This window comes from Panicum hallii, chromosome 4, assembly GCF_002211085.1.
Source record: "Panicum hallii strain FIL2 chromosome 4, PHallii_v3.1, whole genome shotgun sequence".
In the NCBI taxonomy this organism is placed as follows: domain Eukaryota; kingdom Viridiplantae; phylum Streptophyta; class Magnoliopsida; order Poales; family Poaceae; genus Panicum; species Panicum hallii.
The window spans coordinates 52662154-52686767 of record NC_038045.1 but is presented as its reverse complement, the minus strand read 5'-3'; the positions used below and the strand labels follow the sequence as shown (position 1 = coordinate 52686767).

The window sequence follows — 24614 nt, the reverse complement described above, 5'->3', positions numbered from 1 at the left end:
AACACGTACTGAGTGCTCGCTCGCTGGCTGGCTGGCTCAATTATGATACATCTATCACCCTCCCCCCCCCCCCTTATCCTCCTCGCATGCTCATTCCATTCCATCATGGCTCCTCCGCCTTCCCCCATGGCCGCTTGCCGGCCCCAGGCGCTGCTGACGCCCTCCGCCTTTCGCCCTCCAAGCCCCGCCCCCTTCTCTCCTCGCCACCGCCGACGCCCTCGCCCTCCCCTCTCTTCTGCTCCTGCCGCCGCAGATGGCGGCGCCTCCTCCTCCTCCGTGTCCGCCGCCAACCAACGGGGACCTCCCGCTTCCTCCGTTCTCACCTTCCAGCAGGCCATCCAGCGCCTCCAGGTTCAGTTCAAGTCCTTGATCATGCTCCCCCTTCCCGCTAATTAATTAACTTCACAAACCACACCTACTCATCTTCTCTGCCCCCCCAGGAGTATTGGGCCTCCGTAGGATGCGCGGTCATGCAGTGTAGCAACACCGAGGTGACCTACCTTGCTCTATCCTTCCGCATTGTTATCCCCTTATTAGGATTGGATTACATTGCTTTCATCCACCACTAAACTCCAGGTTGGAGCGGGCACAATGAATCCGTTGACATTTCTCAGGGTCTTAGGTCCTGAGCCATGGAACGTTGCGTAAGTTCGCCTTCCCATCCCTCATCATATTAATATGTGTAAAGCTGCTCAGCTCCCATCCCCCCCTTTTGTTTAAATTCCTCCACATTCCGCTCTACAAATTATCAACGAATATACATGGCTGGCTCAAAATATTGAGACAAAATACTCTCTCTACGACAGTTATTATATATGCACATCAAATCAGTTATTATCTCGTCACAATCTGCTCCAATTCTATTGCAAACCTTCTCTTCAAGGTACGTGGAGCCAAGTATAAGACCAGATGATAGTCGCTACGGGGACAATCCCAATAGGCTTCAACAACATACTCAGTTTCAGGTTGACTGAAGTTTCAGATGCTCCCTTCATATATTCTTCTATTTAATTGACCAAACAATATCCATTAGCTGATTTCAGGTAATTTTGAAGCCTGATCCTGGAAATTCACAGGATCTCTTTCTGCATAGCCTTTCAGCAATAGGTATTACTAAATATGATCTAGCTTCAGTTCTATTACAAGCTTTGCAACAACAAGGAAGACTAATGTCATAGTATTTTTTATTAATGAAAGGGTCAAAGGATGCATGGCCATGTTCTTATGTTCCCTCTTTCACATTTTTACGAACATAAATGAAGTCAGTGATTGGTTTAATGCTTGTCTCACAGGTATCAATGTTCGTGAACATGACATCCGTTTTGTTGAAGACAACTGGGAGAGTCCGGTGAATTCCTACCTCCTTTTGGTGTTATTTTTTTTAAAGCCGGCCCATGTTCTGGTTGAAGTATTAACTGTTTCTACACTCGATTAGTCTTGTATATTATCATGTTGATGTTTCTTCTTATTGATGACAGGTTCTTGGTGCTTGGGGATTGGGCTGGGAGGTTTGGATGGATGGCATGGAAATCACACAGTTCACATATTTTCAGCAGGTAGATCTAACATTACTTCATGACTTCTGCTCAAATCACACCGGGACCACACAGCTGTTTGGTGTGCATATCTTGGATGTGGCCAAGGAATGCAAACTAGACCAATATACAGTCACTCGTTAAACTTTTTCTTTCAGGAAAAGAAAAGAAAAACTAGACCATCCAGGTGGAACTAGGTTGTTTGCATCAAGAATAAAGTGGCACCCAAAGTAGAAACTTCATTTATTCAAAACTAGATATCCTAGGAGGAACTGGTTGATTTTGCATCATCACTTCGTTTATTCAAAACTTTTTATTTGCTATTCCTAGCTAACCTCTGTACGTTTTTTGTATATCAATTATTGTAGTCAGGAAGCCTTCCATTGCAGCCAGTTTCTGTTGAAATAACATATGGACTTGAGCGTATCCTCATGTCACTTCAGGTCGGTCCAGTAATGGTCTTATACTTCTCTTGTATAATCATGCAAAAATTACTCCTCTTGATTTTGTGCCAACACTCCCGTCGTGTAGTGGTAAGCTTCCCAGTTGAGGAAGAAACCAACCAGGGTTTAAATCCTTGTGGCAGCAAAAAAAAAAAAAAAAATACTCAGCTGGCAACCTGAAAAATAGTGGCAGGGGCCTGTGGTACATGTGGTTGGTTTGGGCCCTCCTACCAGGGGGTAGTTGCAGTGGTAGCTAACCCGGTGGGTCGTGGTCGGTGCGGCCCTATAGGGTGAAGCCGGGGTTTGGGGGTTAGCCAGCTTGGCTGAGATTTCTTCTTAGTGCATGCCGTGGGGGCGGTCTTTCCCCCTCCGGTCGAGTTTTTTTCCTCTTGATTTTGTTGATTATTGATCCTTGACTCCTGTTTGTTCATAGCATAACAACTGTGATACTAACTTTTCCGCTGAGCTCATTTCCACCTTACTCTGCTCGGTAGCATGACCTTTGAAAGAGCTGACCTTACTTCAGTTTAGATGTTGTGACAGGGAGTTGATCATTTCAAGAATATACAATACACCGAAGGAATTACTTATGGAGAGTTATTCCTTGAGAATGAGTATGTTTCTTCTTGACTGTTTTGGATGCTATGCTTATATTTTCTTTTTCTTTAGCATTATCCCTGCATTTCAATTTTAACTGTGCTTAAGCTTAGGACCTCATTTCTGGTTTCTTGACTTCAGGAAGGAGATGAGTGCGTATTATTTAGAGCATGCGGATGTCAATCACATTCAAAAGCACTTCAACGATTTTGAAGAAGAGGCTCGCTCTTTATTGTCATTGGGTCTGCCAATTCCGGCGTATGTTTGAATGATCTATATACCAAATTCTTTTGGACTGAAAGCAGTTAAGTGATAAATTGATAAGTTGGACCTTGTTTTGCAATGAGCTAGGTACGATCAGGTTCTGAAGGCCTCTCACGCTTTCAATATTTTAGACTCTAGAGGTTTTGTTGGTGTAACTGAGCGTGCAAGATATTTTGGTCGCATGCGAAGGTGTGGAACTATTATCCTTATTTTCTCTGTGTTTTTCCTCATCTGTTATCTTGGAAACTATCAGTTGCCTCTTTGTTCCTAGTTGAGAAAGAGCAGTTATGTGCTTATCATTTCCAGTAATTAGGGGATACCCATATAGCTGTATTGAACTGATTCAGCTATTTCCATTTAACAAATGGCTTTGCAGAGGTGTAGCATCCTGCATTTTATTTTTTAGTTTTAATATTTCTCACTACTTAATTTTTTTTTTTTCCTACATCATTGCTATGGGCATTGAATTCTTAGTTGACTGCCTCATGTTGCACTATATTATTTCACTGAACTGATTTTGTGTTTACATCCATTAGTTTGCTACATTGTTTGATATTCATTCAGTACTCTTCTTTCTTCCAGCTTCTGCATTGAAGTCAAAATAAAATTAAAATTATGATCTTGTTGAATGTTTTGTGCAGCCTAGCTCGTCAGTGTGCCCAGCTTTGGGTGGAAACTCGAGAAAAACTTGGGCATCCATTGGGTACTTATGAAGAGGCTAACCTTATCTATCCTCATGTCTCTGAAAAGCCTAGTAGAGAGGTATTCCATTTACATGACTTTGTACCACTGAGTGTTTTTAAGGGAAAAAATATACAAGATTGTGCATGTATAATGTAGCAGACTATGCAAAACAAAACACACATTGTTTAACTTAGGCCTTTGTTTTCTGTCCTTTAGGAAGTGCAAGGGCAGCCACGGGCGTTTGTTCTTGAAATAGGAACAGAAGAGTTGCCACCCCGTGATGTCTTAGAAGCAACCGAACAGGTAAAACCAAAGTTCTTCCTGCACCTTACAAGACAAATTTGATGATCCTTGCTTGACAATTTTTTCTTTTCTAGATAGAATTTTCTGACTTCATTTCATAGTGAAATGACCTGCAATTTTGTCTGTTGATCGTCTTCAGCTTGAGAAATCTCTAGTTAACACATTGGAGAAACATAGATTGAGCCATGGAAAAGTGCACTCTTATGGGACACCAAGGAGATTAGCGGTATCATATTGACCATTCTTATCTTACATTTAGTTTCCAACAAGCCCTCTTGATGTATTTTTATACACCATCACATTTTCAAGCTTTGTCAGAAATTGTAGTCACTTGAGTATCTAAAATATTTATAGTGTTCTTTCTGTGAGTAAAGACAGTCAATTTGGTGTGATTTCAGGTTGAAATGAATGTGATAACCTGATGACTTGGCCAATTTCATGGTGGAGAATTTTTTTTCCCTACTCATTAGGCTTCTCTGCATTTGCTTAGCATGTTAGGGATGTTTTGTGTTTTTAATCACATGGAAACAACAAAAAATGGTGCGCATGAACAAGAGAACATTTTTTTGAAAGAAGTGATTTCATGGTAGCATCTTTTAGTTATGTTTGTTTTATGAGAAGTCCTTGACATTTTGGACCCTTGTTTTTCTTTTCACATTAGTACGTGTCCAATCTGAAGCTATAAGAAGTCCAACTTTGCTTTACAGATTGTTGTTGAAAATCTTAGTATGAAGCAAACAGAGGTAGAGGTTGAAGTACGTGGTCCACCAGTTGCGAAGGCATTTGACCAAGAAGGAAACCCCACTAAGGTTGGCTATCCAATTGGCTATAATCTTGTTACTATTCTTGGGTCTCTTCTGTAGCCTGATGCATGAGTAAATTGTTTACAAAAGCTGTGTTTTGTACAATTGCTGCTAAGGGGCGTTTTCTCTTAGAATAATTTCGTATTTTATTTAGTTTGTTGAGGGATTCTTACAGAATAATTTTCTTTATTCTTATCCAGGCTGCTGAGGGATTTTGTCGAAAGAATAATGTCTCTGTAGATTGTTTATATAGAAGAATAGATGGTATGCAAAACACGCTCTTCCATTCTTAATATTAAAATGCCACTTCCTTTAAGAGTTGCCAATATATGTTTCTAGCGTTTGTGTTTATCTTCATCACTGCACCTTTTATATTGCTCATTATGATTGGTTACCTACTTTCATCTCCACTTCTTGTTCCTGCTTGCTGTTTGAATCACCATATGGAATTGATTGCATGGAATTTATAGTAGAACTGATTATCTGTGCAGCTCAATATATGTCACAGAATCATATTAAAATCTGCCTCCTATATCTGATTACTTGATGGCCATGCTGAGGCCTTATACTCAAATTAACGGATAATGGTTCATACAAGGAACATATGTAAAATGTCAATAATTTGACCCTACTTTCCCCTTTTTAGCTTGAATATCCCTTCTTGTTGTTGTCTAAAGAGGCCTAAGTTTCATGAAAAGTTTATACTTTACAGGTAAAACAGAATATATCTATGCTCGAGTCAGAGAGTCTGCTCGTTTTGCTGATGAGGTTCTTTCTTATCCTTTATATTTGCTTGACAGATGATTGTATTGGGTAACTGGTGTAGGACGTTTGGTTCCTTGTATATTTACGGTGTTTATAGAGTGGACTTTTTGGCACTGGAATGGGAATGATAAACATTTGCTGCATTGGCTAGGCTTGCTTGTGGCACCTTGTATCCTGATCAACAAATTAGTATAATGGATTCAAATTTTGGTGCCAGATGGAAATTTTTCACGTTTAAGCAGATGGGTACTCCATCCTATTTACCATTAGTCAACCTCCAAAATTTGTAATAAACTAGGTGCTATGTTTCTTTGTACTAAGAGTTAATAAGATGAGAACCTTTAATGGGCCATTGATAATTTAGTAGGTTCTGTGTTCGGGATCATGTGTCTTCTGATGCCTAGCTCAACATGCGTGATTGGGCATATTCTGTCTCTGTTCATTAACTGTAACATGTGTATTGCAGGTCCTAACTGAAGATATTCCTACTATTGTTTCTGGTATTTCGTTTCCCAAGTCAATGCGCTGGAACTCCAATGTACGTGTACCCTGAAAGGCATTGATGCTACAATGTTACTTTTTCTCTAACACGCAGGAGATATATCATTTCATTAAAAGAAGAAAGTTGTTATGATACAGGCCCTCACTGCATTATGATTACCACACACATGCCACTAACCAATCGAGAGACAATCCAACAACCTAAAACCACTGACTGGAGGTCCCTCGCCCCTGCTGCACACCACAGTGATCCTTTGTTGTGCACAGCTTGCAACCCTTTATCAGGGCCTGGAAACACACCTGGATGACCTAGACCGACAGTGCTCCTCAGATATCATAACGTACTTGCGATGAGTAAATGCTTTTTGCGTGGCTCAATGATTTAGCACTTCTTTAGGCACCAGCGCGACAAGATTAGGAACAAGGTCTTCGTCTGTTTGGCCATGTAACCAGCAATCTGTCCAAAACTTGGTTGTCGTTCCATCACTCACTATTGTTTCTACTGCTACATAGAACATTGCCTTGCTATAGCCAAGATTAGGTGCAACTATGTATTTAGGACGTGCCCTCTGGAACCACAGCCACAGTAACCGCAGAGCCGAGCTGTCTGAAGGTCATGAACACCGAGGCCTTCATGTTGGATTTTGGTGTTGACTCACTCTTGCCCAGGATACTAGACAAATGCCACCATTAGCTTTCTGATGCCCCTTCCAAAGAAAATTCCACTTAATTTTGTCAATCCCCTTAAGAGCCCATTTAGGCAGATCCATAGCAACCATAAGATAGATAGATAGGGGCAGCAGAGAGAACTACTCGAACCATGACCAATCTGCCAACATGGTTCATAAGTGAGGCTTTCCAACCTGGAAGATAATCTGCAATCATGTCAATTAGCTTTACATATCTCATTACAAGTTGAATGCAAATTTGCATGCCACTCACTCTGGATTATTTCACTAACAGATTGTTTTTAGTCGTCCAATACGCTGGATCTTGGCACTTCATGGGGATTTTGTTGTTCCTTTTTCTTTTGCTGGCATCTCAAGGTAATACATTTTGTATAATTGTATTAGTTTTGGACCATTTTTTGTTATGAATTTTGAGCATTATTATTCCTATGAATTATAACTAACACGATTTGCAATGGCAGTGGGAATTCATCATGTGGCCTTCGTAATTCTTCTGTGGCTAATTTTAAGGTGCTAATTGGGCTTCCTTGTATACTTTGTCTATCTTGTTTCTTTCGTTACTTCTGTTTGATGTTAGTCTTGAGTAAGAATGTTGCTGCATAAACTAAAAATTATGATATTTTATACTATTTATGTTAGTTCTTTTTGACATCTGCCCTTGCTTTTGTATCATACAGAACTTAAAATAACTAAAGCAGCATATTACCAACTAATTCTATTGATGTAATTTCTGTAGCTCAATGAACTACAGTTATACAACCTTATCTTGCATACTGTCTCAATTAGACCAGAAATAACTGCAGTTGTAATAGTTTAGAGGTATTTCACTTGTTGTCGTGTGCCAGCCATACATGCCCCTTTGCCTGGAGAATAAAAAAAAAACTTGATCAGGGGAAAGGACGTGACTTAGCTTTAAGAAGGGCCCCACCTAAGCCTGGCCCCAATAGGAACCTCACCTCTGTTGCTGCTTTGGCACCCTGGGACCCATCTGCATCTGTTGTGCAGGGAAGTGGGCACAAATGCGGCAGCACCCAGGGTTCGAGACTGCCTGGGCCGGTGACACCTCACTGAGCGCGCTACCATTGAGCTACACGCTCATGTGCCTTTGCCTGGAGAATGCCAATTTTTCTGTCCATGCTAAAATTGATCCCTCTCTATTTTTAAAGCATTAATTAATGCACATTACCTGGTGCCATCTGATGTAAGTTGCCTGGTTGCTGATACATCCAGTTAATAATTTAGGTTGACTTTCAGTACTTGCACCAATTCATTCTGGGAAGGTTGCGACTCATCATAATAGAACCTATCATTGTCTAGTAGAAGATTGTGAACAAAGCTTGTGGCGTACCTTGCTTTTTCAATTTTCTGCATCCAGTATGGTGATGGTAGGGCTCGGAAGCATTTGTTATTGTTCTTGTTGAAATCCAGCTAATCATGTCTATCAAATAATCTAAAACTTTCTCCAATTTTCAGGTGGAAACTGCAGAATCATATTTATCTGCTGTGGGGAAAGCTGGGCTCTTGATTGATATGCAGGTGAGATGAGCACATATAGGTTCTTCATACACACATACATGACCCCACAAACTCATTTTTATTGTTGTTAATTTGATAATCATGTTTATTTTGGAGGTTTTCTCGCAGAAAATAGCAATTTCATGTAATATTTGTCGTTAGAATTTTGATTTGAACATTTAATGTTGGTCAGCTTTTGTAGCCTGCATGAAGCAGGGAAAAGGTTAAATGGACTCATTAATAATTTTCAATTGCTCAGCATTCCTGGTCTTACTGTAGTTAAGTTTCATAAAACACTCCACTGCAGGAGCGCAAGGAAAAAGTCTTACGTGACTCTAGTATATTGGCTAAAGGTGTCGGTGGAGATTTCATTGCGCCTGATAGCTTGCTGCAGGAGGTAGATATTTTTTTCTTCAATGTTTGACTTTTTATCATAATTTCTACTGTCAGAAAGTGTGACCTATCCCAAATATTTCAAACCACATGATGCAGATTGTCAATCTTGTGGAAGCGCCTGTGCCCATCCTTGGTCAATATGATGATTCCTTCTTAGAACTTCCGAAAGATGTACTGATTACGGTATGTTCAGCTTTTGATTGTTGATGCCTATTAGCTGCACTGTTTTTTTATTCTGACGATTTGCTGACCAAAATGATAAGCCTGCTAACATGTAACCTTGTTTGGTAATATTTGTAATGTGCTGCATTTTCGCAAGTGCAGGTTATGCAGAAACACCAGAAGTATTTCGCTGTAACTTCCAAGTCCATAGGCAATCTGCTACCATATTTTATTGCTGTGAGAGGATCTTTGCCTGTCTTATACTTGACAATTGAGTAATGCATTTTACCCCTTAGTTTAACTCACTTTTATTTTAGGTTGCCAATGGTGCCATTAAAGAGGAAGTTGTCCGCAGAGGGAATGAAGCTGTTCTCAGGTTATGCAAAGGCGCTATGATAATTTTATAAACTATTCGTGGCGTGCATTTTAATTTCAAGTTATTTTCATGAACAACAAATCACCATTGTCAACTAAACAGCATTATGTTTGAAGTTTTCTTTCTGTGCCCTCTGAAATTTTCATTTGATGAGAGACTTAAGTCAACTTCAGATTCTGAATGGGTGTAGAATGCAGGGCAAGGTATGAGGATGCCAAATTCTTTTATAAGATGGATACACAAAAGAAATTTTCTGAATTCCGTGGCCAGCTTAGTGGCATTCTTTTTCATGTAAGTATACTGTCCTGAATTCTTATACTGTTATAATGCTTGCCTTATATAATATTTACATCTCGTTGAATAGGAAAAACTTGGCACAATGCTCGATAAAATGACACGTGTTGAGAATATCGTTGCTGAATTGACCCTTATTCTTGGAATAAATGAGACAATGATCCCGATTATCAAAGATGCGGCTGCATTGGCTATGTCAGATCTCGCCACTTCTATTGTGACAGAATTTACTTCACTTGCTGGAATTATGGCGCGCCATTATGCTTTGAGAGAGGGCATTCCTGAAGAGGTTGCTAGTTCTTCTTTTAATGTGGTAAATTTGGTACCAACTTGTCTTAGCATTTTTTCCATTTTGGCTGAGTAAATATTCATGTCAAAGATTGCAGAAGCACTATTTGAGATAACACTTCCTCGGTTTTCGGGTGATGTGTTTCCAAGAACAGATGCTGGCATAGTCCTTGCGGTTGCTGATAGGTACTTGTGCACACAGAATTATCCCATTCCTGACATTGAGAAAATAACTTGTATGTTGCATTTGCTAATTCTATTAGCACACACAAATTTTGTGGGAACTTGCCAGGGCTGCTACTGCATTTCGTTTGTCCAAGAATGTATACAATTTAGAGAGGTTGCTACCCTTTAATCATTTGTTTCACAGATTGGATAGCCTAGTTGGCTTGTTTGGAGCTGGATGTCAGCCAAGTTCTACGAACGATCCATTTGGACTTCGAAGGGTCTCTTATGGACTGGTAAGGGAATTTGAAAAAGTCCAAATGTCATCAAATAAAACCTTCTTATATTTATTTTACCTAGGTCCAAATATTGGTTGAGAACAAGAAGAGCTTTGACCTCAGGCGGGCCCTCACCTTAATGTCAGAGGTGCAACCCATAAAAATACAGAGTGATGTTATAGATGAGGTTGGTATGCATTTCAGTTTATGTTTATGTACTATTGTCATTTAGTATGAAAGTGGTTCCTCTGACTTAACGTCATGTGACGTGGTCACTGAGAGGTGGTCGGCCCGTATGTCAGTGACTACAACAGAGGATCCATGTGTATTTAGTGTATGATTCCTGACAGCTTTTATTGTCAAAATCATTTTTAGGCAGTACAATTCGTCACGAGGAGACTGGAACAGCTTCTGGTACCTATCATCTTGATCTCTATGATAGTTATACACATATTATGATTTTTCATTTTGGGTGTCTACTAAGGATAGAGATACATGGTTATATCTACCATGGATTTAGAAGTTCTTTATGCATGTACAGATTAGTTTCAGCATTATGGTTTTTCTTCTCAAAGTTCGATAATTCATATGTATGCATGCCAGCATGTGACAATTTTAATATAGCTTCTTCTAGTGCTGTGCTGATCCTTTCTTTGATTTAGGATTAACATTGACTGATATATCTGCATTTCATGTAAAACTCATCTTGCTCCATGTCATTAATACTTTGGTGGATGAAATCCATTAGGTTTTTGAAAGTGGCATATATTCTTGTCATTTTTATCAGGTGGATGAGGGAATTAACTGTGAGATAGTCCGCTCAGTGCTTATGGAGCGTGCAAACTGTCCTTATCTTGCGGCACAAACAGCAACTGAAGTAAGATGTTATGTGCCTCTCAGACATCCTCACCAAAGATCCTTCAGTTCTTCTAAGTATTCTATGAAGTCCTGAACTGGATATGGCTTCCAAATGTGTAGTACTTTCCTGAAATGTATGAAGGGCTCTGGGTTTGTGGTTAACCGATTATAGTTTTTGTTATATAAACACTTGCAGATGGAAGCATTTTCAAGGACGGAAACTTTTCCGAAAATTGTTGAAGCATATTCAAGGCCAACTAGAATTATACGTGGAAAAGAAATTGAATCTGCTTTGGAGGTACTGGCTTAAACATGTCCATCATAAAATGCGATTACATTTCAAGTTATGGTTTAAGTTTTTGACAACCGTTGTGAAAATAGATTTCATCGAAAATAGGCAGTGGAGATCAAGAAAAGTCGATAAATCCACGATTTGAGGCCTTTCCAATCGTTTTTTCAAAGTAGATTGTCCATGAATCAATAACTTAAAGTGGTCTGTGAACTCGATGATGCAACAGCGTTTCCTGTTCAAGAAGCCGATCATTGGATTTATTTTCCTCTGGATGCTGTAGAGCTCGGGGTTCGATTCCCCAAAAGAGGCAAAACCAATACTAAGTTTTGACCTTGCCGATTGACTAGCTTAGGAAGCGCCATAAGAACCTATCTGCAATCAAACCCCTGGGGATAACGGAATATCTACCCTCCAAGGACACCACATTCCCTGGCAAGGGCAGGTACAAGACGATTGGAGCATTATCGGACAAGAAGGCACAGACTGTGGAATCTCTTCCTTGCTAGGAGGAAGAATCCACTAGGCGGATCCCAAGGGGGTCCCTCCTGCGACAGTGACCGACGTGACGCTATACTGGAAAGGACCCCTTCGGGGGTGCAATTTGTATAGGAAGTTTACTGAAAAAATCGCCGAATTTTTTCAGCCCATAACCAGTCTTGAGTAACTAGTTGAATTGGTCATTGGTGCAGTAGTTTTTTTCCTGACTGAATTTATGTGTAGGTGGACCCAAGTGTATTTGAGAAAGATGAAGAAAAAGTTTTGTGGTGCGCGTACTTGGAGATTGCTGATAAGATCCATCCTGGTACACATTTTTCATTTTCACTATTGTTGTGATGGTTTGCTTCTCTGCATTCTCTCTGTTAACCTGTACTGTATCTGTAGGTGTTGATATTAAAACCTTTGCGGATGCTTCTCTGCTCTTGATACAACCCCTAGAAGATTTCTTTAATAATGTTTTCGTCATGGCGGTGAGTTTGAGATGCCTTTGAATAACCTCTGTTTCTGCTGCTGCTGCTGATCCTTGCTGGGTTTCTTACTGATGGTGCATGTCATGCACAGGAAGACGAGAGAATTCGCAACAACCGGCTGGCGCTGCTGAGAAAGATTGAGAGTTTGCCCAAGGGAATTGCAGAGCTGTCAGTTTTGCCTGGGTTTTAGCCGGGGAGCCTGCATGGTTGCCTGTAGGCACCACTTTCACTGCTGTTCCTCGGTTATGAGCGTACTGCGGAGCGAGTCTAAAAGAGAAGGGCAACTTCTTCTGGTGCTGGGATTTCTGTCCGAGCAGATTTTGCCTACATTCACTGCCTGCTCACTAATTTTGTAACAATTTTATCCAGCAAAGCAACGTTTTAGAAGCAAGTTTATTGAAACCTCCGCAGTGCTTGGTAAAGAACTGGCTTCTCAGAATCCTTGCAACGGAGAGCAGCAACAAGAGTTGAGATCGGTTGATAAGCACTACTCTTCCTGTTTTCAGTTGGGCCTTTCGGACTGAATGAATAAACACTTAGGTAGGAAGTGAGATTTGAGTTGATTTGATTGGTAAAAGGAAGCAGGATTATTCATTATGTCTTTGACACAATTGATATACTAAGGCAAGCAATCGAAAGAAGCAAGGAATTAATACAGCATGTTAGCAGTGGAAAGCAAATGGATGGCCAAAGCTTTTGGAACCGCAATGTGCGCTAGGCTTTTGGCAACATAATATTTCATTTCAAATTCAAATACGTGATGGTGCATCATATCACAGCAAAACATGGTACTCTTCCGAACAAGAGTAACACGACCATTGTTCATACAGGTTACAACATCTTACAACTACAAAAGCTACAGCTATACCAGCCTCTAGCAACTCCCGTCCCTCATTTGGCAATGATGGTGAGCTGCAAATCAGCCTGAATGAATCTCAAACATATGTATACCATCTTCTCTTCCACAATTGCTCATACTTGAGCGGACACTCCTTCAGCGATAAAAGCTAGCTTTTGGGCAAAGCTTCTCTACAGATCCATCAGCTGGACCATCCACTGGCCGTAGCTTGATCTCATAAAGCTTTGGCCACAACTTTCCTGTCACTGCAAATACAGCACCAAAAAGGCTCATCACATCTTTTTAATCCCAAGGCCACTTATTATGAGAGGTGCATCTAGGACAAAAATGGACAACTGCGTAGAACTCACCAAATAATCTGTGATTTCCTTCATCCCAAGCTATTCCGTTTAGGACATCGATATTCTGGAACATAAAGGAAGATTCCATTGAAGACATAATGTCATTTCTGCTATTAGATTTGGATATTCTTTATATATATATATATATGTACTTGTTCAATCTTGTTTGTTACCCTGACAAACCTACCATGTAGTATTGAAAAAAATGAAGCTAATTCCAGAATCGACCATCAACTACTGGAGTATAGGGACTATAAACTACCTACCGTGTTACCAGAATTCCACAAGTTCCGCCTGCAAGATGACAACTAAACATCATTACTCTTAACTCTTAAGTGGGAACACTACATGCTACACAATGACGACAAAGCCTTTTAGACCTAAGCAAATTAAGGTAGGAGAGAGAAGAAACCAAACATGAGTCAATAATATCAATATTATTATTTCTTTTTTTACAAAAAAAATACCTCAGCTCATGAAGAAAGATCCAGCTCAGCACTTGGCCATCTTCAGGGGATACTCTAGCTATGCAGTCTGTCTACATATCATAGCTTTCAAAACCGAGGTCCAGTTCAAAACATTATAGAAAATTAACAGGTATCTCTCAATACATTGATAGATTATAAATTAATAGGATGCAGCAAAGTTACATGGAAATACAGCCAAGTCACACGAGCCACTTAGCCACAGGTGGACAGAGAGATAAGAAATTCCACCATCCTTATTGCTGAATTTGAAAGCAATTCAAATTGATCAGCGTTTGTACAAAGCAAGCAACTGGTTTGATACTATCGTGTTGCATTATGAGTTTATGACTTAGGAGAGCTTTTAGTCAGCCATTTAATCAGCTACTACACCAATGACGATGAGACGCTTGACAAAAGAAAGCCTGAGATAATCCAGATTGATCATGCATATATAACACCTAAGATGGCTAGTTATTGTGAACGATTTGAGTGGATGCATTGTGTCATACTCACACAACTCAGACACCTGTTTGGCATCAATGGTTCAGACTTCAGACAAGGAACAACTCGGTTAACTTGGTTGTTCTGAGGAAAGCTGAGCTGAGGTACACAGAACAAATAATAGGCTGTGAAACTTTTAAATATCATTTATATTTGGTCTAGATTAGGCATTCATGGATGAGAAATAAGCAACAACCTGGTCGCACTAAGATTCTAACGAAGATACAGTGGTCCTTGCCCAATGTCGTTATATAGTTACCACTAAGATAAGATACTTCATAATAAGAGATTGCCAGTCAGGAGGAAGTAGACAGCTAACCTGCCAGACATTTGCCCATACTTCACCATCTATATATTCCAGCTCGTTAATAAAGGGGACTTCATTATCCTGATACTTGACGGTCACCATTTTCATGACTGCATGAAAATACATATTAAACCAAAAAAGAAGATTCTAGGTTATTAGAATATCAAGCACAAGAATAATAACCTTTAAATGACTTTGGATCCATCTGATATAACTTTGAAGTACCATCGCTACCAAAAAGAACTTTTCCATCAGTCGCCAGACCCCAACCATCACGCATTTTGTGAGTAAAACTCTTGCGCTGCATATTCGGCAGATAACACATTAAAATGCCACCTAAAGCATTATCCAGAAACTATGATAGATGAAAAGGCAATTATGAAAGAGCTAAATATTTGCAGCAATCAAAACCATCCTCTGAGTTTGATAATATATGCTGGAAGCCTTTATTAATAATTTTGTGTCTACGGTCATCTTTCCACTGGAAACCAAGCACAATGAACAATAAAAACATCAGGGATATTATTCTGATGATAATATAAAGGGTGGATAGGAGGAGGATTGAAGAAAACACAAAACAAAATAAAGTGTGTCCAACTCCATAGCAGTAAGACATGTATGCTGTGAGAAGCCTATAGAGTGGCTTAGGTACAAACCCAGAAAGAATAACTGTATATCTGTTTGAAAGTAAATCGGCTGGCCAATAATAGCTCAAGAGACATGAGTAAAACGTAAAGAAATTGTACATCCAGAATTAACAAGATGATTAGTGTCTCAAAAAAAAAGAAACGAGAAAAAAGCTGATATCCAAATTAAGTGGGATATTAGGATTATTGACCACGGTTTAAAAGCAAAAGGTCTGTGTCATCTGTAACTAGGGTAAACACGGGAAGAGGGGCAGTAACATACTTTGGTGAAGTTATGTCGATCATATATAAATCCATTGTTCTTCAACCAGGTGACTTGAAATAATCTACAGGATGAAACAAAGGAAAAGGAAATAGGTCTGGCAAATAAGTAATTGGATATAAGGTGAGCTTGAGGTTTAAGCACCTGCTGCCTAGAAGAGTTAGACCTTCTCCAAACATATCCCCGTCCATTTCATGGTGAACCAGAACCTAAGAAATGGTGATGTGATGGACATCATTGATTAACCATGTGACAAATAAGGTTAGGGAGAGTGTTGCAAGCATGAGATAATATGCAAATGATCAATATGAGTAAGCAGCATACTTTTCCAGTTGGAAGCTCAACCATTCGGACTGAAGACTGTTGAGAAACCAGAAATAGAGACCTTTATTTAGTGCTATCGTGGATACAACCATACGATGAGTAGAGTAGATGATTGTTGGACAAGGTAGGAGAGTGGACATTACCCTGTGGTAGAGGCCAGTGGACTCGAAAAGAGTGTCATTTCCCCCGTACAAGAGACCCTGCATGAAGCACACAGATGCAACAGAGTATAAGAAGGCATCGTCCTGAACGCTGGATGGACACCGAATTGAGAAAATGTTGTTCCTTTGGACTATGGGTTGATGAGCCATCCACAGATGAAGAAAGACAAGCAAAATTCCCCAGTGGTGACTGGCGAGGTGAGATCTCAGGAGGAAGAAATATAATTATAATACCTGGGTGAAGGCGTCCGGGTCGTGTGGGTACTCGCGGACGAGGTCGAAGGAGTAGAACCTGGCGGTGGGCGCCGCTGGGCGGCCGAGGAGGGCGGCCGGTGGGAGGTCGGATCTCCAGGGGGCGTAGGCGGCCGCGAGGAGGAGAAGCACGGCCAGAGAGGCGGCAGCGGCGGCAATGAGCGAGCGGCGGAGGTAGAGCGGCTTCGGCGGCGTGGGTGCGGAGACGACGGAGAGGGTGGAGGAGGTGGGGAGCATGGCGCGACGGCGGTGCGGCGGCGGGGGCCTGCGTCGGGAGGCGGAGGGCATCGGGTCGGGGTGGGCAGTAGAAAAGTCAACTACGAACTGCCAGGCTGGCTGGCTGGCTGGCTTCTTTGCCGTGGCTGGCTGGCAGGTCGTCAGACGAGAGGGATGGATACTCTACTCTCCTCTGTCCTCTCCTGACCTCTTCCTGACCTCGCCGTCGTCTCCCTTTCGCCGCAGCTGGAAGAAGAGTACAATGCATGAAAGAGTAATTAAAGATAATAATTTCACATTAGAGTTCATTGTAAAAGTTGTAATTTTACGCCATTCAGCAAGCATTTGAAAAAAAGCAGCAGAGGGAATCAGCAAGAGATTGGAGTTGATGGATGGAGAGAATTAATTAAGATGGGAATTCGATTTATTTTTTACCTCCAACCCCTCATGCATTTACTTGATGAAGAAAATTGAGAGCAACTTGAACATATATATCCCATTTAATTTCTCATGCAGGCATGTGCATGTCGATCTCTTTTATCTAGTTTATGACAAGGATCGAGCGGAAAACATTATCGATCAAACAGATTTTTCCCTTTATTTAAACCCTGCTTGGTGGTGTGGCCTCACTCCTCATCAGTCATCAACACATGATCTGTGGCAGATAGAGTAGATTATCGATCGTGCACCGTACCTTCTCGTCCGCCGTTGACCTCGTAATCCGAACAATAATGCTTCTAGGTAGCCGTGTACTAAAAAGATCGATGATGTTAGATGATCAAGGCCTGGCGTCAGGTCGACCTACCTCCCCTAACATGTGCATCGATTCGCAGAGATCTCGATCGGAGACAGACAAACATGCATGTTTAATTAGGCTTGCAAAATTTAGCAACTTCAGATCCAAACAGATCCGGTTAAAATGTTGCTAAACTTTAGTCGGAATCTAAAAGGAGCTTTAGTCATTAGCCAGCTAGAAGTTACTAAAACTTGCTAAAAGTGAACAAAGTTCAAAATATCCTCACATTTACTGCAGCGGTAGGCGTTAGCAGTAATAAATAAAGGGTAGCATGGTTATTTAGATGGGCTTAGCTCAAGGATCCAAACAGCTGCCACTAGAATTTAGCAATCTAAGCTTTAGCTAGTAAAAAAACCTTCAAACTTTAACAAGCTAAAGTTTCAGGGAGATTCAAACAGAACCTTAATCTAACCACCCTACCTATATCAATCGCATCTCGTCGTATATATGCGGATTAAGCATCCACTAGCTGCTAATATCTAGCTCTGATGATAGAGTAAATTTAATTTGTTATCACGTAGTTGAAAGGATCTCAAGATTCCTAGAGGGGGTGAATAGGCAACTCTGAAACTTAAAACACTTTAGACAATGTAATTAACACAGATGACCGGATACTCCGGATATATGTCCGGATATTCCGGGTTTTGTGTCCGGAGTTTCCCGAAATATTATCTAGAGAGTCCGGGTATGAAACAATGTATGTACTAACAAGATATTGATGCTGCAATTTAGATCGATTAAATTTAGGCAAGCTAGTAGAACCTTAGAAGTGTTTCTAAACAGTTGTCTTGCTCTAGAGACTAATATAAATGTAGATCGACATCAAACCCTAGAAGACTAGTCTCACAAGCAAATATCTAATAAAACCAGTAAGAAGCACAAGAAGGAGACAGAGTTTGTTTTCCAAAGTTCACTCCCAAAGGAGCTACGTCTCCGTTGAGGAAGGATTCAAGAGACGGTGCTCAAGAACCCCTATGCTCCTCTTCCAAGGGTGAGACCAACGCTCAAACCCGAGGATACTTACTATGGGTTCCTCCGTGAGGAATGAAGATTACAAACTTCTTGTGGTGCTCACAACTTGCTTGAACACTCACAAGCGACGCCTAGCCGTCTAGGAGCTTGAAGCTCCAAGAGTAATAAACTTGAATCCACCGGCTAAGGATGTTGTGCTCAAGAGATGGAATGGAAGCTTACTAGCACGAATCTTTGCTCTTGCAACTATCTTACTTGATTCCCCTAAGAAAATCACTCAAGAATGGAAGAGAGGAAGTGAGAGAGCTCTCCTTTTGCTTGCTGGCGTGTTCTGGTTCAAAATGAGCAAGAGAGGGAGAAATGAAAGGGTATAGGGGGTATTTATACCCCCACTCACAGAAAACTAGCCGTTGGGAGAAGGGTATCCGGATACTCCGGATATATGTCCGGATACTCCGGACATAGGGATCCGGAGACTCCGGTCCCAGATAAACTTCGGATGAGTAACAGTTATCCGGAGACTCCGGATGACTGTCCAGATACTCCGGATGAACCGGACAGTCCGGATAAATATGGATTTGTACAGGAAGGCTGTTTTTTAGTGGTAGGTTTGATTCTCATGGCTTTTGAAGGTTCTCTTGAGCACAACTACCACATCAACAATTGTGGATCAAAGTCCCTCTTGATAGTACGGTGTTCCTATACTCAATTTCAAAATAAAATCTAATTCTTCAAGTAAATTTGAAACACCGTTTTTCATTTCTCTTTTTTTGAGGGGTCATGTTTTTTAATACGCTTTGCTTCATCATTCTTAGCCCCTGCACACATGCTTGACAACATGATTAGATATACATGTGCTTTGTCATCTTCCACCAAAACCCACTAAGAGGCTGTCGGTACATATAGATAGGGGTATCCCCTGCTAGGGTGTCCAGGGCTTGGCGCCTCACCATCGGTAATCTCCCTTTCACCTTCTGGGGGACGTGGCACATGGCCCGGGCCTGACAGGTGGGACCGTGGTCCCCGGACCCTCCCCGTGCTATTACAAGTCCGGGGCCTCCACGTCCCCAGGAAGGCTGGGGAGCTTTCGGGGAGCCTTCGCGGACCCGGTCTCTCCAGGGAGGTCCGGGACCGCCGCGTGTGGTGGCCGGTCCATCACAGGCCAGCCCGCTCCGATCGGCCTCGGGGGCCCGGACCCCCCATCCCCCGGGAAGGGGTCCGGTGCCGCCACGTGCCGTCCTGCAGAGGGGCCGGGGCTGGCCCTTCCGCGTACCTGCGGCTGGAGGCCCTTTGCGGGTCACCTCTCCACCTACTAGCATTTAATGCGGTGGCTGGGCCGGGCGCGCCCAAGTCAAAATGAGCGGCCTGCCACTGGCACATGGGGCAGGTATGCTGACACCACGGTAAGCCCGTCTGTTTCCAAGACGGCGCGTCGTATCACCGCGCACAGTACGCGGACTGTGTGCAGTCCCGTCACGGCGCTGCGCGCGTGATGATGGCCTGTAATAGGCGAGCCAAGGCGTGCGCGGTAACAGTACGCGCACCACGGGACAGCTCAGTCTCGCCCTCTGACCGAAGGTCCCATCCCAACAGTGACAGCACGGCTTCACTGTTGGGTAACGCTGACGCCGGACACTGTACAAGACAAGGCTGTACGCGGCCATATCCTGGCTGTAGATACGCACATCAACTTCTCGATCGAGAGGACTACGAAGAGGAGCTCGAGGAGATGACCTCCATATCTCTCGTAGTGCAGCTCCTGTAGGCTGGACCCACCTGTCGGGGTCCGGCACAATGTAAGCGCTCCCCTTGGATTATAAAAGGGAGAGTGCACTTGTTAGAAAAGTCCCAAGTTCCAGGTTGCACACACACAAGCTTATGCTACTTTCCATTCAGGCTCACGCAGCCAATACAACACCAAAGTGGACGTAGGGTATTACGCTCCGGCGGCCCGAACCACTCTAAATCTTCGTGTCCTTCCTGCGTTCATCGGTCCACCGATCGAGCGCTCCTAAGTCTCCTCCAAACCCATCCTTAACTAGGATTTGGCGGGTCCTTTCCGCCACCCGGCTGGAGAATTCCTCCGACAGAGGCCTAGATATCTTTCAATCTCCCCTTTTTTGATGATTGATGACAACCCACATGTATTTCATTTAAAAATCATAAAGAAGTAAGGTTAAGCATATAAAGAGCTCCCTCTTAATGTATGCCATGAATTTGAATTTTAAATTGACTTCTTAAAAGTCAAAGTTGGCACATTATGAAGAAAATATGAAAAACTCTTTATACATTTTACAGTGGGGTGAGCAGATGTGTGCTAAAATAATGTGTGATGCAAATGATAGGTTATGCACTCAAGGAGAATTTGTGTTGGCTGCAAGAACTCCGGAGACTCCACGTATATGTCCGGAGACTCCGGACAGTATTCCCGGAGTATCCGGATAATTACCCGGAGTATCCGGACCGCACAGAAAGACATCACGCTATCATTTAACTCTTAGAACAGTTTCAAATATGACAAACAAACAGTTTTGAACATAGAGTAGCACACATTACAAGTTTTCAAATACGATACAAGTTCAATATGATAATACAAGCCCAAAGGTACATAAATGATCATCTTCACTCCTCCTTTGTCATCAAGTGCCAAAAAGGGAATGAAAAAGAGCAAAATGGTCTACTCATCATCATCTTGGGCGCCGTCATCTGATGTGTCTTCATCCTCATCTGAGTCGGGGATCTCACGGTAGTTGTGAGGTTCTTCTTCCTCGGTCTCTTCTTCTTCATCAAAGATCTCTTGGCCACGAGGAGGAGAGCGATGAGAACGAGTAGGGGCACGGGCGCGTGGACGTGGGCGAGGAAGAGGGGCATGAGCAGCGGCAACAATAGCCTCATCCGCGGCATCCCACTCGGCAAAGGGGTCATCAAACTCTGGCAACTCATGGTAGGGATCCGCCGGAAGTCCTAAGTGGCCCTTGATCTCAATAATGTCATGGCGGTTTTCATTGATCTCATGAGTAGCGGTCTTGCACATGCTAAAGATGCTCTTGAGTGCCCGCTTGATGAAAGAATCATGATGACCATGGCGAGAGGAAGAAGATACACCGGAATGAGATGGAGCGGGATCAAATCTCGAATTCCTTGTAGCACCGGCATGAAGAGGAGGTGCGTGTGGTGCATCACCGGACCGAGGACGAAGGTGAAGTGCTGCATGCTTGCAGTCCTTAGAAAAAGTGACCTTGGTGACCCTCTCGATTATGTACATGAGATATGGAGCCGATGGTAGAAATTTCTGGGGGTCATTCATCATCCTCCTTAACTCATTCCAAATGAAATCCATAATTGAGAAGGGTCTCCCACCGGGCATGACACGAGCAAGAAGGTTGCAAGCAAAGTATCTTAGTGCTGTAGCATCTCCATCCTTAGCATCAATGGTGGCACGAAAGAACTGATTCATTGTGTAATAGAAGGGTTGAAGGGTGCTTGCGTTACCGGCTTCGGCTAGAATCGGATTGTAGAAGAGGGCCGGTAGCTGATTTGGCTTCAATTGATTTTTCACATGAATGGGATCTCTCTTCTCATCCTCTGAGCCAAGTCCAAGAAGCCTAGAGAAGGTCATGTAATCCACCCCATACTTCACTCCCTCGGTTGTCTAAAAGAAAGCAATCTTCCTTGCAAAATAAAATAGAGAGGAGTGAAATTGAGCAAGGATCTCCTCATTCCAATCGTACCTAAAACCCATGATGTCATAAAGTCCGAATTCCTTACACTTTGCAATGGCTTGATTAAAGAATGGATCGTTGAGCTTCTCAAAATATGCCCAATCGACATACTTGCAAGGGACTATTGGAGCCTTGCCCTTGCGCATGACGACAGAGGAGTAGAAATCCTGATGCAACTGACACCAAAATTGTCTTTCCAAATTTTCTACCTTCTCATATTTATACATGTCTTCCTTGCGTGCACTGGTCAATGCCACGGTTTGCTTGAAGTAGTTTCTTCCCATTTCAACCGCAAACCCGGGCAGAATTTGAGAACGGGTGAGCTTCGGGCATCTGGGATATTGGCGTTGATCTTCTTGATACTCGATTTGAAGACGTGGAGGTGTGCGAGGGCAGATTTCCCAAGCAATTCCCCTTCTTGATGGATTTGCCCGGGAAGGAGGAGGCACAGCCATGCTTGGCATCATGTAAGGAGCCTGACGAGCTGCACGAGATGGAGCTTGGCTGCTGCTAGCAGGTTCCTTGCCGGGGCTACGGTTAGGTCGAAGCTCCCTTGGAGGAGGGCTCGGAGGGGAGTCCTCTTCCACTTGATGTTGAGGATCATGACGATGTTTTTGCCATCGCTGCTCTGTAGGAGCATTTGTATGGTCTCTTCCCATAGCCTAGACATAGGATTGACTGATTAGGATTAATCTAGAAACAATAGAGGAGAAACGTACTGGCTGGAATTCTTAAAATCCGGAGAGTCCGGATATGTGTCCGGATACTCCGGTCACACTGTCCGGAGTATCCGGACAAAGTATCCGAAGTCTCCGGGCATCGATTTTCAAACCCTAGGCTCAAGAAATCGAAAGATTCTACCATGGAATTTGAGTGAAATTTAGGGTACGAGTTGTTAGATATGAGTGAAGATAATACCATAAAGGATATCCAATTTCATCAACTACATTGAGAAATCGGGCGATTTGAAGTTTGAATACCTTAATAGAGTTGAACACACGGGAAACTTCAAATCCAATGCTTTTCCCCAGAGTTTCCGGAGGGGAGAATGCTCTTCCGTCAACGATTTGCAAGTTTTATGCGCTTGGATGGTGGAAATCGCCCCTTGGGCGAGAGGGAGGAAGAGGAGAGGAAGAGGGAGGCGGCGGCAGTGAAAATGAATGAGTGAAACGTTTTAACCAACCCCCTCCACGGTATATATGGGATGGTTTTACCATCCGGAGTATCCGGACATATGTCCGGAGTATCCGGCTCATCCCGAGCAGAATTTTTAGAGAAGGATAGGATTGAATTTTGATAGAGATATCTCGTGATGTGAGAGGCTCACTTAGCTTGAGACTAGCCAACAATCAACAATGGGAACAATAGTCTCAAGTAAGCAATAAAAGAGTCAAATTTTCTTGAAAGTTACTCTGTAGCAATCAAACATGTGTATGATCTCAAACTAAGTTACGAGAATCCAAAATATTTAGCTCACTCCTCAAGGTGCAAAACCTTTGCTCTTCAAGTGGTTTAGTGGAAGATATCGGCTAAGCAACAAAGAAATGAAATGGTGTTTGAAACTACCTCTACAATGCATAATTTTATAGTGTAGTTTTATAAACTCCAAATAGCATTTAATTTTATGGCTCAATAAGAATTGGTATCCGTGTACATATAGTTTCATCTAGATGAAACTGATTTCTTCTCTCTATTTTTAAATTTGATGCCATGTCATCAAGAAATTCTACGTGGTATACTAACTAATGAAAATAAAATCCCATGAAACTTCCCATTGGGAATAGCCTAAGGGATCAGAGAAATATAGGAAAAATAAAGAACTACGCAGAAAATATAAACCCATGCAGAAAAACCCAAAAAAATTCTTTGTATACACATGCAGAAAATATTTTTGGGCATATAAACCCAAAAAATTTTAAAGTGATCGATGTGTACCTTCATTAACTTGAGAAAGAAAAACATAATTTTTATCAACAAACTCATGTAGAAAATATAATTAACATCCGTACCACAAGTGATGATGCGTACACATAAAGTATGCATGAAGTGGGTACACGGTACCCTTGATTGAGAAATTTAAAGGAAAATTTATATATTACTCTATCCTTTCTAAATTATATATTATTTTAATTTTTCTAAATATATAGATTTTATTATGCATATGTATATATCTAGATATGTAGTAAATATTATATATTTAAAAAGCTAAAATGGTCTATAATTTAAAATAGAGGGAAGTAACAAGCAACAAAATATGGATGAACAAAAGTATTAGTTGATATCTTTGGATTAGATTCTTTTGTTTCAATGATGATATATAATTATGACACGATATACCATTATTATTGCCAGGCGAGCAAGTCGTATGCGTCTAGGTTGAACGAGATGGATCGAGATCACAAAGGATCTAATAAATAAACATTGTTAGCGTAGTTCCAACCAAAAAACTAAGCAGCAGTGTCTATGACATACTATATCATAGACACTATTTAAAAAATTATAGTTCTCAATGCATAATTTATAATTGTAGTTATAAAATAAATTCCTCCAATGACCTTTCTCCTCTCTTTACCAATTTTCTTTCTTTCCACTCTTTAATTCTATCTTGGTA

General features: G+C 41.8%; 2 protein-coding genes across 9 annotated transcripts; one reads left to right on the top strand and one right to left on the bottom strand.

Moving 5' to 3' along the window:
* Positions 1–81: 81 nt before the first annotated feature.
* On the top strand, positions 82–12851 carry LOC112889024 (glycine--tRNA ligase, chloroplastic/mitochondrial 2). 5 transcript variants are annotated; one of them, XM_025955484.1, is made up of 36 exons: positions 82–351; positions 441–491; positions 577–644; positions 884–965; positions 1044–1107; positions 1293–1348; positions 1479–1556; positions 1904–1978; positions 2522–2592; positions 2717–2833; positions 2927–3028; positions 3481–3601; positions 3740–3826; positions 3966–4052; positions 4534–4635; positions 4830–4893; positions 5342–5397; positions 5861–5932; positions 6859–6941; positions 7046–7094; positions 8058–8120; positions 8407–8496; positions 8592–8678; positions 8820–8894; positions 8975–9033; positions 9231–9324; positions 9398–9616; positions 9707–9801; positions 9986–10076; positions 10141–10245; positions 10434–10472; positions 10846–10935; positions 11113–11214; positions 11929–12010; positions 12091–12176; positions 12268–12851. In XM_025955484.1, exons 1-36 carry the CDS (start codon positions 106–108, stop codon positions 12364–12366), a joined length of 3207 nt encoding a protein of 1068 aa, XP_025811269.1. In that variant the 5' UTR covers positions 82–105; the 3' UTR covers positions 12367–12851. The 5 variants fall into 5 exon arrangements, with proteins under 5 accessions (XP_025811269.1, XP_025811270.1, XP_025811271.1 ...); XM_025955486.1 differs by having other exon boundaries at positions 263–351; positions 807–965; XM_025955485.1 differs by lacking the exon at positions 3966–4052.
* A 45-nt stretch (positions 12852–12896) lies between these two features.
* On the bottom strand, positions 12897–16698 carry LOC112889027 (glutaminyl-peptide cyclotransferase). Of its 4 annotated transcripts, XM_025955490.1 has the most exons (11): positions 16280–16689; positions 16028–16084; positions 15885–15920; positions 15705–15769; positions 15561–15624; positions 14835–14952; positions 14664–14761; positions 13844–13914; positions 13643–13670; positions 13386–13440; positions 12913–13280 (listed from the first exon to the last, which is right to left on the bottom strand). In XM_025955490.1, exons 1-11 carry the CDS (start codon positions 16583–16585, stop codon positions 13171–13173), a joined length of 1008 nt encoding a protein of 335 aa, XP_025811275.1. In that variant the 5' UTR covers positions 16586–16689; the 3' UTR covers positions 12913–13170. The 4 variants fall into 4 exon arrangements, 3 of the variants coding, with proteins under 3 accessions (XP_025811276.1, XP_025811275.1, XP_025811277.1); XM_025955491.1 differs by lacking the exon at positions 15885–15920 and having other exon boundaries at positions 12897–13280; positions 16280–16690; XM_025955492.1 differs by lacking the exon at positions 13643–13670 and having other exon boundaries at positions 13211–13280; positions 16280–16698.
* Positions 16699–24614: the final 7916 nt, after the last annotated feature.

What these genes read in the sequence shown, in the direction of transcription:
- LOC112889027 (XM_025955490.1), bottom strand. Translation starts at nt 16,585, where the DNA reads ATGCCCTCCGCCTCCCGACGCAGGCCCCCGCCGCCGCACCGCCGTCGC. An exon ending in CTAACTCTTCTAGGCAGCAG is followed by an intron (nt 15,625 to 15,704) that starts GTGCTTAAACCT and finishes TTCATCCTGTAG; the next exon opens with ATTATTTCAAGTCACCTGGT. An exon ending in ATCGACATAACTTCACCAAA is followed by an intron (nt 14,953 to 15,560) that starts GTATGTTACTGC and finishes CCGAATATGCAG; the next exon opens with CGCAAGAGTTTTACTCACAA.
- LOC112889024 (XM_025955484.1), top strand. Translation starts at nt 106, where the DNA reads ATGGCTCCTCCGCCTTCCCCCATGGCCGCTTGCCGGCCCCAGGCGCTG. An exon ending in GGACACCAAGGAGATTAGCG is followed by an intron (nt 4,053 to 4,533) that starts GTATCATATTGA and finishes TTTGCTTTACAG; the next exon opens with ATTGTTGTTGAAAATCTTAG. An exon ending in TGCTACCATATTTTATTGCT is followed by an intron (nt 8,895 to 8,974) that starts GTGAGAGGATCT and finishes CTTTTATTTTAG; the next exon opens with GTTGCCAATGGTGCCATTAA.